Source organism: Pararge aegeria, chromosome 9 (genome assembly GCF_905163445.1).
Source record: "Pararge aegeria chromosome 9, ilParAegt1.1, whole genome shotgun sequence".
NCBI lineage: Eukaryota > Metazoa > Arthropoda > Insecta > Lepidoptera > Nymphalidae > Pararge > Pararge aegeria.
In genome coordinates this window covers 2269371-2289464 of record NC_053188.1, presented here as the reverse complement: position 1 = coordinate 2289464, position 20094 = coordinate 2269371, and the positions used below count along the sequence as shown (strand labels likewise).

At 37.3% G+C, this 20094-nt stretch overlaps 2 protein-coding genes across 2 annotated transcripts in view; both read right to left on the bottom strand.

Annotated features, from left to right (window-relative positions):
* The window catches only part of LOC120626400 (terminal nucleotidyltransferase 5C), a 46494-nt gene extending 42851 nt beyond the window's left edge, over window positions 1–3643 (bottom strand). Inside the window, exon 1 of the mRNA XM_039893923.1 lies at window positions 3367–3643. Within this exon, the coding sequence (XP_039749857.1) occupies window positions 3367–3438 (72 nt within the window). The 5' untranslated portion in view covers window positions 3439–3643. The remainder of the gene's footprint in view (window positions 1–3366) is intronic.
* Window positions 3644–9776: 6133 nt separating this feature from the next.
* On the bottom strand, window positions 9777–19877 carry LOC120626429. Its single transcript, XM_039893953.1, has 3 exons — window positions 16546–19877; window positions 11841–11977; window positions 9777–9847 (listed from the first exon to the last, which is right to left on the bottom strand). Exons 1-3 carry the CDS (start codon window positions 19875–19877, stop codon window positions 9777–9779), a joined length of 3540 nt encoding a protein of 1179 aa, XP_039749887.1.
* Between the last annotated feature and the right edge of the window lie 217 nt (window positions 19878–20094).

Sequence of the window (20094 nt, the reverse complement as noted above, 5' to 3'; positions counted from 1 at the left end):
AAAAAAACATAAGGATATTAATAAAAAGCTAACGTTTTTAAACTACTAAATGTAGTATATATTTAGATTATTAAAACTAAAAATAAAACCAATGAAAAACCCTATATTGATACAAAAGTGTTTGGAAAAAACAATATTAGGAATTTGTGATTTTGGTTCAGAAGACACTCTGTCAGCTAAATTTAATCTCCCACTAAAAAGAAGAAAAAAAATAGAAGTAAGCAAAAGTACAAACACATTGCATTATATGTAACGTAGGTATATTATATAATCTTGAGTTTTAAAAAGCTTGTTACGAGTGTATTTAAATAGTTGAAGGTTATTGAGTGATACGTTTGAATGCGAATAATAATCTATTTGGACTCGTTAATTCGTTAAAACTTTAAAACAAATTATTCATGCGATAGAATATAACCTTGTAGGTAATTAAGGTAAAAGTGCATCTTTTGACCTAAGGTCAAATAATATAATCGACTAAAACGAAGTTTAACATGAAAAACTGGACATTCATAAATTATTGGATACGATTAAGCAATAAACAACCTACGATTTCACTAAGGTATTGGTTTCCAAGTGAACTAGATTCCATCAGGCTCGATACTCGATAGCGCGAAGGTTACGCGGGTTCTCACGTACTTATTGGGCTCGGTCTAGCAGTGGTACCACAAATAACTGATAAGGACACCACTTCCGTCGATCAATGCTGTTGAATTTTCACTGTTCCATTTATGAAATGCTAGGACAATCTTTATTCGGAAATCGGATCACATATTTAAATAAAGAAGTTTATTTAATATTCATCTACTTCTTACATTTAATTATCGCTTCAAGAAAAGGAGGCGCAAATGCTATCATTTCTTTTCGCCGCTTCTTTTTTTAAGTCTTTAGTTTGATGTTTATTTTCTTGATTACCGCAATGGGGCATAATAATTTGGCAAACAAAATAGTACGTTTAACGCATTTTTGATATTTATTAATCTAAATTACAATCATTTAACGCATTTTTGATAATTGTTCCATTTATTTAACTGATTTTGAACTTCAATTACAATCACCGTTCAGAAATTGGGTCAGGTAATAGGTTTAACCATCGACAAGATGTTATTTTAATTGTATAGCAACTCCGTATTATTTAATTTTAACAAATAAATTAGACAGTAATTGAATTTTTAATCTGTTTGGTAATGTTTTATAGCAGGCAAAGATAACGAGGGAAATCAATCAAGCTTTATTCTAAGAAAAATGCCCAATAAAAATACCTCATTGGTTGACCAATAGATTGAAAAATCCTTTCATCAGCATATTAAGCGAGGCGCCGTCGCTAGGCACGCTTTTGGAGGCGATAGTTTGCATTCTCCACGTATAAAAATCACATTCGATTCGCTTCTTCTAATTGCTCGCATGCTGGATGCAAGCTTGGCAGACGCAGAGAACGCAATATGTGCAGCGGTTTGGCCTACCCTTTCGTTTTCAACGCTGGTCACAAACTTTTTTGCTCGTAGGAGGGAAGGATTTAACCCAAACCCGTGGTGCTGACATATAGGCTAGAGGACTCGAATGATGGTTACAATATTTATGTGATAATAACCAACGTCAGTGATAGTTGAGACAACACCAATCTGACTTGGCGATGAGATTTTTTTTTTAAGAAAACCCTTATTTCTGTTCGAAAGGGTTCGATGAGGGGATATTATAAGGCTCCATACAAATTCCACAAACCTTTGTTTAATCGTTTAAACCAGCTTCATTCATAGGAATCGTTTTGACTTGTCAACAACTCGTCATTGTAGTAGCGCCTGCGTCAAAGAATATTGAAATGTAAATTATGTGAACCTAGTTCACTGGCTAACTTTCATTTCATAAACTGACGTCGTGGCAATTCAACAGCAGTTACAAATAAACAATGATTACAATGCTACTGTAACGGAAATGTTTTTTCCTTCTACATTTAACATTAATGTGCGCAAGTTGTAGATAAATGAATTGTAAAAATTTAATGTCGTACGTTTAAGAATTGTAATTTCACCATTCAATAATTTAATGATTAGACATTGGACATACAGTGTATGCAGTTTAAAAAATGTGGTTAAAAAATATTATATTGCTAATTTTGAAGTGTATAATTCAATATAACCAATTTGACTTAAAAAATTACATTCATTTGGGTAATTAATATGACAAAAGAAGGCAGTCATTTAACGGGGGTCAATCTACCTAATCTTCTATGAATATTTTTTATAATATAATTTCATAATAATAATTTATTTATATTTTATACTAATGATTTTTTTTTTAAATATATAATTAAAATTACGGTTCAGATAAAGATCCATAAAAGACAAACGGAGAAAGTGGAAGATATCGTAATTTAAAAGTTAATATTTGGTTTTCCAAATATTTGACTATTTCATTTTCACTCAAAAAAATAGAGAATAATTAAATCAAAGCATTTGTTAGATAATCAATTAAATCGCTAATTATTGATTGTCAGTATAAAAAGAAGGTAAGTACATATCTGAGTGACGACGTAACAGTTGCTAACGAAAAGTTTCATCAAACATGTTATAAATATTCAACGTCTTATGACTTAATAAAAAATAGAAATCGAATCGATTCCGAAACCGTGACTCCTTGCAGCGACATACATGTCTGCAATTAAATGTAAAGTCATAAAAATAATACAATTACAACTCGAATAAACGAGAATAGAATTCCTCACATTTAAAGAACATTTTACATGTATTGCATTTATATTAGATATATTGGTGCCAACTCACAATGAAATTATTTCAGACTCTTTTTTTTATTTTACTTGTCAACATTTATTTTATAAGTTCTAATTATTTATTTGTCTCATTTAAACTGTTTTATTTAATGAAGGCATGTCTCAAATAATATGTCATTCATCCTTTTTAATCTGTAGATATCTTAGCAATCTCTATTATTTAATCTTGAATTACCAATCCCATCTTTTACAATTTGGTCTGGCAGTCTCTAACGAATCGATTTTGCCGATTATAAATTAAATTATCGTAAATTTTCTGCCTGCAGCTGTATGTAAGCAATGTTTTATTTTACGGTAACTTGAATAAAGAACTTAAATAATTTTACAAAAATATCTGAAATCTATAATATCAGGCACGAAGAATTTCTAACAAGACTTCTTTAAAGGGTGGAAGATATTGAAAGTTATGTAGTAAATCACATATTTTCAAATTACGCGATGTCTCTTAGTCGAGTCACCGGTCTACCCACGCATGCTAAATAAAGCGGGAATTCTTTCAGACACCGATGCTGCATTCTAGCCATTCCTGACATCACATGATAAATACGAGGACAACGAAGAAGAAAGTCTTGTGTTCTTACCTTCATGTCGTCGAGCATATCGCACACCGAGATGAGGGACGCGGTGTCCGGAGTCACTTTTATAACGCCCATCGTGGTCAAGAAACACTTCGGATAGTTGAAAAGTACGATGTTCAAAAATTTACACGGATTTCTTTTAGAGTCCCGAACAATTGACGAGTGTTCCAATTACGAATTGTTTTATTAAAAAGTTAGTTATTTATTTCTAGGCGAGTAACGCGTGGATGGTTTTTAGGAACACAAGGCGCGAGTTGTACTCACGCAGTGACCGAGCCGCGCGGACTGAAGCGTTGTGAGCGTGTTGAATGCGACCGCGAGTGAAAGGGTTGTGACGTCACGGTCACCGATAACGCCGAACGCGGTTCCCCCCGCAACTTGTTGCTACATTTTCCATCTCGCTTGCTTTTCCTCGCGCTCCCGTTGACAAATCTAGCCGTCTCGCTCTCAACTTGACAATTCGCTATGATCGTCTACGTCGTCTAGTACGCTTAGCAGTTATCGCTTTACAAATACTTGAATACTTCACGCACAATATCGAAATAGTTATTAAAAAAATGAGTGCACCTGAAGGTCAATAGAACAACCGAAGATGCAAAAAAGGCAAACTCCCATTCTATTTTATTTAGGAAGGTTGCCTCTACGACTGAATAAGGACGGTCTACATACGTAGACGAAGACGTCATATGTTGCTACGCCACAGGATTTGCGATTTTTAACGCCTACGATTTCGTTGACTACTTCGTTGGTCTCAAATATTGGAAAATAGATGTCAATATATTTTAAATAATAACTTACTAAAATGCGCATCTAACTTGTATAACCGGTTTAAGCGATTATTTTTGCGAGTTATTTTCGTCGACAAGAGTTTTTATTGGTATTAATTATTCTTGTCGATTTTATTATGTTTGCATGTGAGTATAGTTACATTGTACTTAATTACATTTCGTATATATATTACTTGCTAATCGAAGAAGAAGAATTTGTATGTTTGAAAGCGCTTCTTTCAGGAATGCAGATCCAATGTTGGCGAAAGCGAAATCATGGGGCGATAAAAATATACTATGACAATACGCACATCGTACATCTAGCCCCAAAGTAAGCGTAGCTTGTGTTATGGATACTAAAATGAGTAAAGAATATTTTTATGAATAATATACATTAATACTTATATAGATGAACAACCAGACACTAAAAAACATCCATGTTCCTCACACAAACATTTTCCAGTTGTGGAAATCGAACCTGCGACCTTGGACACAGAAAACAGGGTCGCTTCCCACAGCGCCAATCGACTTTATGTGTAATGTATACAAAATGACCTATCTTCTTCTTCAAAAAGAGGCAAACAAAGTTCTTAAATCATCTTTACCGATAATTTCCAAATTCTGAAAAAGGTTTCCTTATTAGGGGCGTCTATTAAAAGTTTATCCTTTTGTTGAAGTTTAAGAGCATAGACAAATTTCGGAATAGAATTGTAAAGGCGTTTGAAATATTGTTTCTAAAACTTGTTTTGTTACTATATAAGCGTGCAAGACATGAAATAAAAAACGTTGCAGATTGTTTTGACTGAAGCAGAATATAAAAGTGACAGATTCTCTGGACAAAGAAAAGGAGTATTTCAGTCGTTTAGAAACAAACGTTGCCACAAGAAACCGATCGAGCGAAGAATTATACTAACAACCTCCAAAGGTGTTTACTTTGGTCGGCTTCCAATTCTGGTGCGACTCATACGGTTCTGAATTTATGACTTCGTTCCATCAGTTTCTTGCTGCAACTTTCCGCAGTTATACTATACGAAATCACTAAATATACATTGTATATACCTAGTATTTATTTATTTAGAGCGGTGATAGCCTACTGGGTAGAAGCTCGACTTCACTTTTGGGGAGCTAACTTTTCTAAGTTATGTGCGTTTTAGGTAAAACATCGTTAGGATACCTACATGCCTGAGAGTTGTACATAATGTTCTCAAGAGTGTGTGGGGTCCACCAATCCGCACGGGGCCAACGTGGTGAACTGCAGCCTTAACCCCTGCTCATTGTGGGGGGAGACCCGTGCCCTGTAGTGGGTTGATATGATACTATTTGATAATTATCACCTCACGATTTTGTGTTTCAAGTAACTTTTTCTCAGTAACAGATTAAGTTTGTACTGGTTAAATACAACACACAAGGCACGGCACATGTCCTCTAAGAATGAGAGTTTAGGCCGTAGATCACCACACTGGCAAAGTAGATGTGGATTGGTAGACTTTACATGCTTTTGAGAACATTATGGAAAACTCTCAAGTATGTAGGTTTCTTCACGAAATCTTCCTTTAGCGTTAAAGCAATCAATATTTAGTGTCCCTAAAGTGAAGCCAAAGTCAAAGAAAGCCAATACGCCGTTTAAAAATACGAGTTTTATAGTTAAACATAATAATGAAAGATACATCCTTTCGAAACGTGTTTTTAATACCACAAGTCCAACTCGCAGACTGTCGCCAAAACCTACAGAGAACCTCGCGATGCTCTAGAATTTAAAATTTGCAATCATGTCTTCCGGTACGAGTGAAGAGAAAAATCGAAATAAATTATTCAAATACTCGTGTATTATTATTATCAATTTGTATGGGAGATTAAGATGATTCTGCTCAATTTTAATAATGTTAATAATAATAATCATATCGACATTGATGTGTTCTGGTCTGAAAGGTCTTGATGCGGTTTCTTTTATTCCACTACAATTAGCCTTATACTATACAAGTTAGCCTTTCACTGCAATCTCACCTGGTAGTGGGTGTTGATGCAGTCCAAGAAGGAAGCGAGCTAACCTGTCAGGGAGTATGGCAGTTACCCTTTAACCATTTACCCCCAATCTGTTTCTACGCCACATCGTACTGGAACGCTTCGAATCGGTTAGCGGCAAATCTTTTTTTTTTCTTTTTGCATTTTTTAGAAAGTGTAAGGAGCACGTTTGCCCTTTTTTAGACAATTGATTTTCACTTATCATTAGAAGGGCCATCTGCGTAGTCCGACAAATATTAAGTCCAAAAAATACATTGAAAAATTGGCGAGCTATGGCCCTGACACAACAAGGTTTTCCCAAGGGCCCAAGGATCGATAAAAACTGTCATCGTTAAAAAATCATTCAATGAAATAAATCGCCTGCAAAAGGTTAAGGACAGCGGCCCTTGAGCGGCCATTAAGGTCCGCTTGGCATTTCTGAGGTGCCAGTACCTACTACTGGTTTTTATGAAAGATATCTGCGCTTGAAAACAATCATGCCTGATGGAATATTCCCGGGATAATACTGGGCACCTGAGCTTAAGACTTGATGTTTTTTTTTATAACCCTGAAGGTACTCAAATATTTTTTTTTCATTTCTCGTTTTTTTATGGTTCTACTAAAATCCTTTGTTAAAGATTCGCAGAATAATTAATCCAGACATACTAATACTTTTTTACTTACATGAAATTATAACAAAAAACGGGTATTTAACTTAACTATAACATTTCTTAAATATAGTTTAACGGGTACATACCACGATAATTTATGGGAGTCGATATTTCGACCCAGTTGCATGGATCGTGGTCACGAAGGGACACCAGTCCATCGCGGCCAGACAGACATAGTGCGAGTAAAATTCACCCCTAAGAAGTCGCAACGGAGGTATATGCAAATCCTGTTTCAAGATTAATGATATGAAATGCGTGTGAGTACGTGCTGCGACTTCTCTAAGTTATGTGCGTTTTAAGTAATTAAAAATATCACTTGCTTCGACGGTGAAGGAAAACATCGTGAGGAAACCGGCATTGCTGAGAGTTCTACATAATGTTCTCAAAGGTGTGTAAAGTCCACCAAACCGCACTGGGCCAGCGTGGTGGACTACAGCCTAAGCCCCATTTCATTGTGGGAGGAGACCCGTGCGCTGTAGTGGGCTGGTAATGGGTCGATATGATGTTGTTTTACTATTAGCTACCTATTTATTAACCACAATGATCAATATTGTTTAATGTTTGACCTACATTATAAGAAGTTGGACAAATTACCGTTGGCATTTATTAAGATGAAATCCTACTTTTCTAAAGCCCAAGCAACAGTCCGAAGGCTGTAAATTAATTAGAGGCTCTATTTTGAGCCTCCTAAGCCAGCTCTTTTATCCCGTATTTATGTCTAATCAACGTCTAATAGACCTAAGACCATTTATAAAACGTTCATTTTCTCTCTTTCTTTTACTGGCAGATCCGCTGTTGTCATGAAGTCAATCATATTTCTTCATCGTCGGTCTTATAAATGCTGCATTGATGCCTCTACTTTTATAATACACTGAAATCGTGAGGAAGCCTGCATGCCTGAGAGTTCTAAATAATGTTCTACAGGGTGTTTGGAGTGGCTGAATGAAGGTTCTGTATGTTCTTAGTTCTATGCCCGCAGGTAGAACCCACAATAAACAGACTTCGCCTTGACTCAACAGTGACCTACTTTTTAATCCGTTACTGCTTTCATTTTCGTCGTTCGGCCAAGGTCCATTCAATTCGTTAATGTACCTATTGTGTACGACACTTCAATCAATCTTATTAACCAACGGGTGATGGATGGCCACCATCGAGCGTTGGTTTTCCTACGATAAAATGCCTATCATACAATTACCGGCCCACTACAGGGCACGGGTCTCCTCCGAAAATTTGAAGGGGGTAAGTGCGGATTGGTGGACTCCACATGCCTTTGAGAACAGATTATAGACAACTCAGGCGTGCCGGTTTCATGATGTTTTCCTTCACCGTTAAAACAAGGGATATTTTAATTGCTTACAACGCACATAATTTGGAATAGTTAGTGGTGCTGGGATTTAAACTCGCCCCTTCATTCGAATTTTCGGAGCTGTGTGTATCACTTGTTTTAATGGTGAAGGTTAGCATCGTGACTCGTGAGGACATCTGCGTGCAGCGGAGTCCTCCATAACGTTCTCAAAGGAGTTTGAAGTCTACTAATCAACACTTGCCGTAGTCAGTCACTCCGTCCTAAAGCTATTCTCAATCGTGAGGACATCTGCGTGCAGCTGAGTCCTCCATAACGTCCTCAAAGGAGTTTGAAGTCTACCAATCAACACTTGGCCAGAGTAGTTGACTATGTTTTAAAGCTCTTTTCAGTCAAAGAGGAGTCACCTGCCCTGTACTTTACGGATAGCTGGATAAATTTCAATGAAACTTTCAGGGAATCTCTGGATTGACCTGGCGAGTAATCCTGTAAAGTTTGGTGACGATCGGAGCACTCCTATTTTTAAACTGTCAAATACAGCTTTTATTCATTTGTTGGGTGTACATGGATGGGTGTAGATAAAGATTTTCACCCGCTCGAGAAGAGAATAGAAGAGAGAAATAAATGATTTAATATATTATGAGACCTTAATTAAAAATTTAATTATGTAAGTTTATTGTTTAAATAAAATAAAGCAAAATCTAGCCCGGCAAAGCGGGCTGGGTACGCTAGTATACTATAAGTATTTACGTCATTATTATTTATCAGTTATCTTAGTACCCATAACACAAGCTACGCTTACTTTGGGGACTAAATGGCGATGTGTGTATGTCGTAGTATATTCATTTATTTATTTTTTATTTATAATAACTGATAAAAGTCTTGTACACGATTCCTTGTTCTCAAAAATACGACATAACCCTTAATGCAACATCAGTGCTAGTAGTTGTAGCTAAAACCTATAATTAGCCAAAATCAATATATTCTCGTTAATACAAAATGTCGTGCTTAAATACAAGACTCAAAATATATAGGTAACTTTCCTTAACCATAATAAGGAATCATGTCGCCTCGAACCATATCCGCGACTACTGAAGAGCCACAGTTTAGCAATGATGCAGTTCAGAAAAACGAACCGAGATAGCAGCGAGCATAAAGCACTATCAATTCATAATGACAGTTTAAAAGGACATATTTTGAAGCCCCTAAATTAACAATTATAATTTTGCAACGGGAGAGTCAACAATATTAAAGCATTACTGCTTTAAGTATTGTTAGAACGCCTCCAGCCCTTATAGGGGAAAAGATCCTTATATATATTACACCCATTTTAGACTGAGAAGATTTTGGGTTTTGCGACGACAGATGCACTCCACATTAATCTAAATAAAGGTTATTTTTCTTTTTCTATCAGAAGTATTTCAACAAGGCAGTTTATTATTAAATTATTAATTATTTAATTGCTCGAACCATTTCAATATTACATATCATCTAATAAGCAATAAAGTATTTTTACTAAAACAAAACAATTTGTGCTATAAATTGACACTGCTGTTGTTTTATATTTAATATGTAATATTTTTTTACTTGTCACTATAATTTCCAACTCGCGGCTATGTGCTAACTCTGCAGGTCTCAGACTATAGTATATTTAGTGCTCAGTTTTCAGCACTACATGTCGTCTCCGCGTTTCCAAACTGTATGATCATTAAACTGAGGTAGAGTCGAGCGAACGGGCGGCCCTGTCAAGGACGAACTACATCCGTGAGCGACACAGACAAACAATATAATCCTTAATATAATTACGCATAAAGCCTTTATTTCAACGAAAATACCTGCATATTAAAAGTTCATTTCATAGTAATTTGATCCTTAATTGTTAAAAATAGAAGTGATAATTCCATGCAGTGATAGCGTTAAATACTGGTTTTGGTCCATAAACAACTTAATGTGCGTAGGGCTGCCAACTTTTTTTGTGAGAATAGATAAATTCGTTATATGTCTCAAGAAAAAATATCACTTAAAACTGGTAATTTTATGACAAAATAAATGATTGTTTTCCCCTTTTTTTACTATAAATACATCATAGTAAAAGCTAATAGGTATTATAAAATGATTTATAGTTTATTTACAGTTTGTATTAGATCAGTGAGGTTAGTGTTATGTAGAAATAAAAGTAATAACTCACGATCGGGAGACGCGCGTCACCGGTAATTAACTACTTGTGGTATTTGTATTAAATATGTGTATGGGTAGTAAAGGAAATGTGTAAACCACACATATACCATGGTATAATTTATGTAATGAACAACAAAAAGGCGATATTTATAGTACAAGGACATGAGATCAAATAATCGTTATAAGGGTCGAAATTCGTGACCCCAGTTCGCCAATACGGTTCACAACAGCGTAATCAGTCAAAGCCCAGCATCCCACCCTCCTATGTAGCCTCACTATTCAAGGCCACCTGTATGTAACAGTGTAACAATAACAAGGCTAGTGATGATTTGAAAGACCTAAAACCTTACGACGACATAGCAAAAAATCACTGACAGAAGTAGAGAATAGGATACTATCTCTATCCTTTTCTCTCGCACGCAATAACGTCTACGTTTATTAGCATTATTTATATCTCAAGTTTAGCTTTAATTATATTGTACAAATGGCAAGTAGGCAACCCTGCGCGTAAGCGGTTGTTTATTAGTGTTTTCTCCTTGACGTGCACTTTGATACAGTCTAGGAGCTTGTAAACGGATGTTATTTTGTAAGTACCCAATCGGAGATTCTTTTATTTAATTTTCATAGGTTCTTTCATTTTTTTAATTATAAATAGTCGCGCTAGGCTGCAATCACAAGACAAGATGCAAAGTACCACCTAATGGTAGGTAAGGATTACTATGCTACCCTGCTAAAAAAACAAAACATTATAATATTACGAAAATTAACAGCAGAAGCCGTATGGTGTAATTTATAATTTCATAAATCCTTATACTCCACATCAAACAGATATTCGGCAATGTTCCCTCTGCACACGTTTCGCTCCGAAACCGGAGTATCCTCAGGAGATTTTAACTTTACAATTAATAATTGTTGTTTCTTAACAATTATTCAGACTATCAGAACACAGATTCTCCTGCTTTTCGCAGAGTATAGCAAATTAAGCTTAATTTCCATAATATTATAATGTTTTGTTCTATCCGATGTTTAAAAACAGTTTAATACATCACATCACATAAAAACATCGCATTTGTTATCAAATTGAGTCAATATTTATTTGGTACTTATGAAGTCATCACTGGGAACACAAATTCAAAGACTTTGGTCTTCAGGCACTGAGGGATTTTAGACGAAAAGATGTCACGATGTTACCCGAATGCTGCCAATCCGAGATGGATTCGGCGGTTCCACTGCTTACTGTTAACTGAATCGCGTGACCTAGGTATATTATTATTATTATTATATAAAAGAATAAGCATCTTTCGCTGATGCGTCTATATCATTTCTTGCGCTCTTTGTCTTTATGATGTTTATCCAGTCTATTCTTAAACTGATTCAGTGATTCTGCAGTCACTACATCTTCAGGCAAGGCATTCCACATTTGTATTATATATGTACTCGTCTGAAATTTCAAGTGCAAAACTCCCAACTATTACTGGGTACTTTGGGCAGTAGGCTCTAGTTTAAAAGTATCTCTACGTGATCAAATGAGTAGATTTGTAGAAAAACTAGAGTTACCGTCATGCGAGGCGAGGAACATAGCGAAGAACCTATGTGGTGTCCCAAGGGGGGGAATGGCGACCATGTAATGGAAACAAGTGTCCCGGTACCATGGATTTTGGAACTCCTTTCGAACTACATCCAGGGTTGGACGTCTATCAAATATAATGGATGAATTTATTAGTACATTTAAATAAACCGTGTAGGTAACTAAAAAATAAATAAGTTTGTATACTTTGTTATACAATAAAACCTCTAACCTCTAACCTTGCCTTTCGTTCTTAATATTATAAGATGCTTTAAGAACTTAGAATTTTGTTTACATGCTTTTTCGAGTTAATAATGCAGTATAAACTTATGATTTTAAGATACACAAGATATGTGGTGAAATAACTAAATTGCAATGCATATTTGAAACGAGCAAGCAAAACGTAGTTATTTCGTTCGTAATTTTTTAAATGAGTGCTAAATTTTGAATGAACGTAACGATAAATGAAGCTTTAAGTAATCTCTATTGTATATTACTCTATGTAAAGTTTGACAGCATTGTTTCCTACGAACAGGTTCTCGGACAGGACTTAACCTTGGATGAGAATTATCTGGAACTTGATGTGATTGATATAATTTGTTAACGGACTGTACATTCTTAGAAAAAGTAACAAGTAAGATTTCATCTGAGGTTTACGGTGATTCCCCTAAATAGCATTGAGTAAGTTTTTAGATTAGATGATAAGGACGTGTTCTTCAGTGCGGACTTTTGGCCTAAGGACACTGTGTAAATAATAATAAATATAGACACGCCGCCATGTAGCCCCAAAGTAAGCGTAGCTTGTATTATGGGTACTAAGAGGACTGATGAATATTTTTATGAATAATATTCATAAATAATTAAATACTTATAACCCTAAAACTTTGATCTTTATCACACAAACATTTTCCAATTTTGGAAATCGAACAAACAGCTTTGGACTCAAAAAGCAGGGTCTGCACACTGCACCAATCGGCCCTCGAGTATAGGGAAGCGAGACAAATGAGCGAGACTCCCATGTGAATACATTGCCGAAGATCTGCTTGGTGTGGGTTATAAAGATTAAAGAAATTACATATTACACCGTACAGATTCTCCTTAAGCTTAATTTTCATAGTACATAACGGAATTCTGCAAAGTAACGCCTGCTTCTATCCAAGAATTTATCCGTCTTATCCTTAGAGCAATATAAAATAAGTATCATCGAAAAACAATCCAGAAATGTTAGTCTAAAAATACTCGTCAAATTAAGGAAAAACCTCCACCTTTTTTGCATAAAAAATGCAACGATAACATTGATTTCAATAATACCCCGCATTGTTATCAGTAATCATTTTCTAGGTCTCGGCTTATCGCTACAAGGAGTGCCAAGGTCTTGGCGAGGATATAATTAAATTTTACTCTATTATCAGCCTATTTAATTATTTGTTTGTTCCACTTTGATGCTTTCTCGAATAGACTAGAAGGATATAATATAGAGTCTGTAACCACCACTCTGTTCTATTTTTTCATAGTTATAATTGATTGGTTATAAAAATGTAATTGGAAAGATTCCCTATAGGAGCGTAGGTTTAAACCCTACCGACTGCGCCATGTATTATAAGCTTAATTTTATAATAAAACCATTTCTAGCTTGGTTTAATCAATGACCATAGAATCTTACATAATACAGACCCATAATAATAGTCGTGAAAACCATGAGCACGCACACACTCACAAACAAACACACACACACACATACACGCACATACACATATACACACACACACACATACTTACACACACACAAACATACATAGAAACACGCATACTTATTTTGTATATAATAGGTTGTAATTCTTATCATCTTAATTTCTGTATAACAAAACAAGAGATACAATGATATACAAAAGGACAGCTATTGTATATCATTGTATCTCTTGCTTAGTTTATTTACCTACCTTCATATTAATGTAATTTGTTAATTATATTTTTAAAATACAGAAAAGCTGTAATTTTAATTGTAATGGAAGAGCGGTGTCTTCTGACACAGGGTGTGACCACACGGATCTTGTCGTTGAGATCCGGTGATGACACTGGGTTTGGAACACTATCGTTAGGCTGATGTTCCACCGATATAACGGACAGATTCTGGTTTTGATGATAAACTGGTCTAGACAAAGGGCAGTTACTTACCGGTTGTACCGAGGCGATCCAGACCGGGTTTCCGTTGGCTAGTTCGCTGCTGATTTGAAGGGAGGAGACGCAATGCCGTCTGGATACAACGTTTCCCTTCTGTTGCTGATGTTGGGTATACTCGTCTCACACACTTCACCAAACTTCACCGTGTCGAATTAACTTGGTTGTTCGATATTGGTTATATTAGAACAATAATGCCTTTCTTTGCTCGGAGTAACGGCGTTCGCGTCGGTAGTTCGTTGCCAACTCACTATCGGCCGGGGCCAATGGGCATACGTGTACAACCAGTACACTCATAACGCGAGCTCTGCTATTGGCTAGACCAGATTTAGAGTAGGTAGGAAAAGAATGGAATGAAGTAAGTTTGAGTGAGCGGTAAGAACGGGTTGTATACGCGTAGCGTACATACCGCCCACCAAAATACAGCTGGTATTTTCCGGATAAGTAGGCAAAGCGAATGATATATAAAAAAGAAAAAAAAAAAAAAAAAAAAATTAATCTTAAAATTATTAAAAGGACTATGAATAATATATATATCACTCTTGAGCTTTAAATAATGGTTAGTTAAGTGGCTCAATGGGAAGAGGACATAACTTTACAAGAGGTCGCTGAATAAGGCTGTCCTTCGTTTTGATAGTTGCCACACGGATTACGCCATCTGGACCTGGATGCAATTCTGTTACTCTTCCCAATGACCATTGCAAAGGAGGACGATTATCATCTTTGATGACCACGATAGCGTCAAGACTCAGTGGTCTAGATGCCTTGGTCCATTTTGCACGTTGTGTTAAAGAATTTAAATATTCAGATTTCCAGCGAACCCAAAAATTTTGAAGAAACGATTGAATCAGTTGCCAACGGTTCAACCGATAAATTTTTATGTTAGAAAAGTCTTCGTCTGGGACCGCGGTAAGCGGTTCCAATGTCAAAAAGTGACCCGGGGTCAAAACGTTTAAATCATTTGGATCAGCGCTTAAGGGACACAAGGGTCTAGAGTTCAACACGGCCTCGATCTGGACAAATAAAGTGGTTAGTTCTTCAAACGTTAGCACTTGATTTCCAACAACACGATAAAGATGTGACTTTGCAGCCTTGATTTGTATTTCCCACACACCGCCGAAATGTGGGGCCGAAGGTGGATTAAATACGAATTTTATGCGTTCAGCATTCGACGCCTGCTCTAGTAATGATAGATAATTACTGGCGCCAACAAAATTAGTCCCCCGATCTGCGTGGATTAGGTTACAGCGCCCACGTCGCCCGACAAAACGGCGTAGCGCTGCTACAAAACCATCAGTAGAAAGAGTGGACACAACCTCTAGATGGACCGCTTTAGTAGCCAAGCAGACGAATAGACATAGGTAGGCCTTGTCTAACCTAGCACCTTTATATCGACCGACCTTGGTACGAAATGGTCCACCGAAGTCGACCCCTACTACAGAAAATGGTTTAACTTGGTTCACTCGACAAGCTGGGAGATCACTCATGAAGGGTTCTAATGATTTTGGTTGTGGTCTAAAACATCGAATACACTTCGAAAGACAACGTCGTATTGCACGTTTTGCAGATAACACCCAGAAGCGTTGTAAAATTAAATAGTGTGTCGTGTTATGTCCCGTGTGACAGTGCTGACGATGAACCGATTCAATTAGCTTGGAAGTGAAAGGATGATCGTTAGGTAAAAGAGCAGGGTGTCGTTGTTCAAATTCTAGTCCAGCGCGTGATAGTCGACCGCCCACCCTGAGAACACCCTCCTCATCCAAGAACGGATTTAGCTTTCGGAGAGGCTTTGCTAAGACTTGTTTCGACTGTAAACGTTGAATTTCATTATGAAATATTGAACCTTGAACAAATTTCACGAGAGCTAATAACGATTTATTGTTTTCATATTCAGTTACGTGTGAACCCGTTTGACGTTTATGTGGATTTCTGATGTTGTGAATAAATCGTAGAATGTATGACAGAACTCGAGTTATCTTTTCTAGAGAAGAAAAGCGCATTAAAAGAGCATCAAAGGGAGCACATTGTTTGACACTTTCATGAGTTACCAATGTGACCGCTGGACGTTCCTCTTGGCGTATGAGATTCTCCTCCCCGCATGTTGGAGATGGCAATTTGGACGAATTGGGCCATTTGTCAGGCGGTAATGATAACCAGGACGGTCCGTACCACCACAACGAATTACGAAGAAGATCATATGGAAGTTGCCCACGAGAACATACGTCCGCAGGATTGTCAGGCGAAGTAACGTGATGCCACGACTCGGCAGGATATATATCTTGAATGTGACTTACACGGTTAGCTACAAACGTAGTCCAACGAGAAGAGTGAGAACGAAGCCATGACAATACAACGGTCGAATCAGTCCATAAATTAATCACATTAATGATTATTTTGTTAAGATAGGTGTTTAAGACGAATTTAGTTAAATCTGTTAGGAGAACTGCTGAACACAGTTCCAAGCGAGGCAACGAAATCTTCTTGATTGGGGTCACGCGAGCCTTGGCACATACCAACCGGATTTGAACAGATCCATCCTTGCATAAAGCGCGCAGATAAATAATAGCCCCGTATGCTAATTCAGAACTGTCACAGAATCCGTGCAGCTCATACGCGATGGCATTATCGACAGTGAGGCGACGAGGGAGCTGTAATTCTTGAAGAACTGAAAGCTGGTCACAGAAGATTTTCCATGAATATATTATATCCTCAGGTGGCTCTGCATCCCAAGAGATTCCGAGAATCCAAAGTTTCTGGATCAGACACTTAGCCTTAATAGTAAGAGGTGAAATGAATCCCAAGGGATCGAAAATTCGTGCAAGCTCACTCAGAATAGTTCGCTTGGTACACAAACAATTCGATGATGCTACCTCGAATTGAAACGTATCAGTTACGGGGTCCCATTTAAGGCCTAGTACCTTTAGCGTAGAAGGTGGTTCATCTGAAAACGATTTAGGGTCAAGAAGACACTCTTCACGAGAAAAATCTGACAATAATCCGGGAACATTACTAGCCCACTTCCTTAGTTTGAAATGGCCTAAGGAAAAGAGTGTGATAAGCTGTGACTTAGCCTCTAGCGCGTTATCTAGAGTATCACAACCAGTAACAACATCGTCCACGTATATATCTGTGCATAAGATATTTTTAGCTAAAGGAAACCGAGAGCCCTCGTCTTCTGCTAATTGTTTGATGGTCCTACACGCAAGATATGGCGCAGATGCAACACCATAAGTAACAGTGTTTAATCGATATTCCTGTAAGATTTGATCCGATTTCGATCTCCATATAATTCTCTGATAATCCCTATGGTGTTCAGAGACCCAGATTTGTCTATACATTTGACGAATATCAGCCAAAAAGACAACCGCATGCAAACGAAAACGAAGGAGCACCTCCGAAATGTTAGATTGAAGCTTAGGTCCCGTTAGTAAAGTTGAGTTTAATGATTTATGATTGACGTCTTGAGCGGACGCGTCAAAGACTACGCGTAACTTGGTCGTCGCGCTGTCTGGCTTTATCACACAATGGTGGGGTATATAGTACCTTCCAAGGTTAAGATCCTTGACAGCCACCAACGACATATGTCCTGAACGAAGATAATCTTCCATGAATTCAGTATATTGCTGATACAAGAGAGGGTCACGTGTCAAACGCCGCTCGATGGCTTTAAATCTCCTCACCGCAACATCGCGTGATCCTACGAAACTGGGTTCCACATTGTCCTTAAATGGTAGATGTACACCATACCTACCCGAAGAGTCTCGATAATGTTCAGCAATGTAAGCCCTTTCGCACGCAACTTCTTGAGGTGTAAGAGGCGACGCATTAGGAATTAAGTCGAGTTCCCAGAACTTTTGAACGATAGATGCCAACTCGTCTGAATTAGTCGTGACGCGAAGTAAACTTGAAGTGATGAGCGGCGTTCTTCCCAATAAAAGCCAACCAAATAACGAATTAATCGCTAGAGGTTGACGCGCGTCACCCTTTATGCGTTCTCCGAGAAGTGAATCAGCGAAAACGTCTGCACCAAGAAGCACATCAATAGGCCCAGGGATATCAAATCCCGGATCTGCTAGATGCAGCTCGGCAATGTGAGAAAAGCCATGAGTTTGGAGTTTCGCAACAGGCTGATCGCCACAAATTTTTGACATGACATACATGTCCACATCGAAGACACTGCGATTATTTGTGCCAATAGGACAATGGATTATGCCGTTGATTTCAGCAGCGGCACCTCCCAAACCTTGAACGTTTGAATCGCATGGGATTGGTTTTAACTTTAAACATTGAGCTGCGTTGCATGTTATAAAGTTGTTTTGACTTCCTGTGTCAAAAAGAGCACGGAAAGAATGATACTCGCCGTCAATATCCTGTAGCTGGATAACAGCAGTAGCCAACAGAACGGTTGTATTAACAGAACACTTACTGTTGGTAATAGTTCCAGAGTTCTTAGCAAATAGCGAAACGGATTTAGAGTTTGCATTCGTACACTTAGAATCAACTTCCTTGTCGACGTCACAAATCAGTGTATGATGCTTTGCTTTGCATTTGATGCATCGAAACACGCTGACGCAGTTTCGCAACTGGTGGGAACCCTTAAGACAATTATAGCACCATCTCTTTTCGTTTGCTATAGATATGCGTTCAGCTATGGATTTGGATAGAAACGATTTGCAGTGCAAAATCGAATGAACGTCACCACAAAATTGGCATTTAATCGAAACTTTGTTGTATTGATCGTTTGATTCCGTTGTGGTTAGCGGTGTACTGGAACTATCAGCTAGCAACGTATGCGTAAAGTTAGCTCGTCTAATGCTGTGAGTCGTAGGTTTAGAAATTGCCTGCACTGAGTACGAACTTTTGGAAGGCTCACTAAAATGGTGATCTCGTATAAGTGCTTCACATTTTGAATGTAAAAAATCTTTTAATTGTGAATATGTAGGAAATTCTGACTTGACACTTTTCTCCTCAAATTCGCGACGCAATTTCGTATCTAGCTTCGATAAAACATGGTATACGAGAATAAAATCCCAGTGATCTACAGAAAGTTTCAGTTTCTTGAGAATGCTTAAATTTTCGTCGATACTGTCTAAGGTGCGACGGAACTCAGTTGCATTTTGACTTTTAAAATTGATGTTTAAGAAATCCTTCCAGCAAGTAAAGGCTAACTCCCGCTTGTCTTGGTAGCGAGCGACCAACGCTGCATACGCATCTAAATAAAAGTTACCTGTAACTGGATACACGCGAATAAGCGCTAACGGATCGCCGCTTAAGGAGGAAATCAAGTAGTGAAATTTCTCAACTTCGGTCAGTGAGTGGCAATCATGTATGAGCGCGTTGAAGGTATCAAAAAATTCAGGCCACTTTTTAATATCACCTGAAAATATAGGTAATTGAATTTTAGGTAATTTAACGTGCGATAGTGACGATTTACTACGAGTATTATCCGATATATTAGATGAATTTAATTCTTCCCTTGTAAAGGTACGACGCATGGACATAATTTTAAAATATATATCATCAACACGAATACGTACTTCATCATCATCACCCTCACTGTCATCATTGTATGTTCCCAAAAGTTCAAGGATTGAAAAGTGCGCCTGCTCAAAGTCATTAGCAATTTTCTTTACTTGATCACAATAGGAAAGAAATAAATCTATTTGACTGTCGTCACTTTTCGCCAATAATCCGATTTCCAATGCCTTAGTCATACGGTTTAAAGCTATGGTGCGCTTACGACGTAAAGAAGGTAAGTCGTTAACAGTATAACTGTCTATTCCGGGAGGTTTAGTCTTAATTTTCGTCGAGCTAAGTTTCCGAGTTTTACGCTTTGTACTGAACGACATTCTTTCGATTTAATGTAATATCAAGTCTAATAGTAGCAACCTGTACGTAACTTATAACAGTATCTACAGAGGTAGGTGTCGGTAAACAACTAACAAGCAAGTCGCTATAAATCATACGTTATAAGTTGACGGACCAGCCTAGTTATAATATTACTTGAGATACAACATCGTATTAAGATCAATGCTTAATTATTGCGGTGTAGCCTATAGTTAAGGT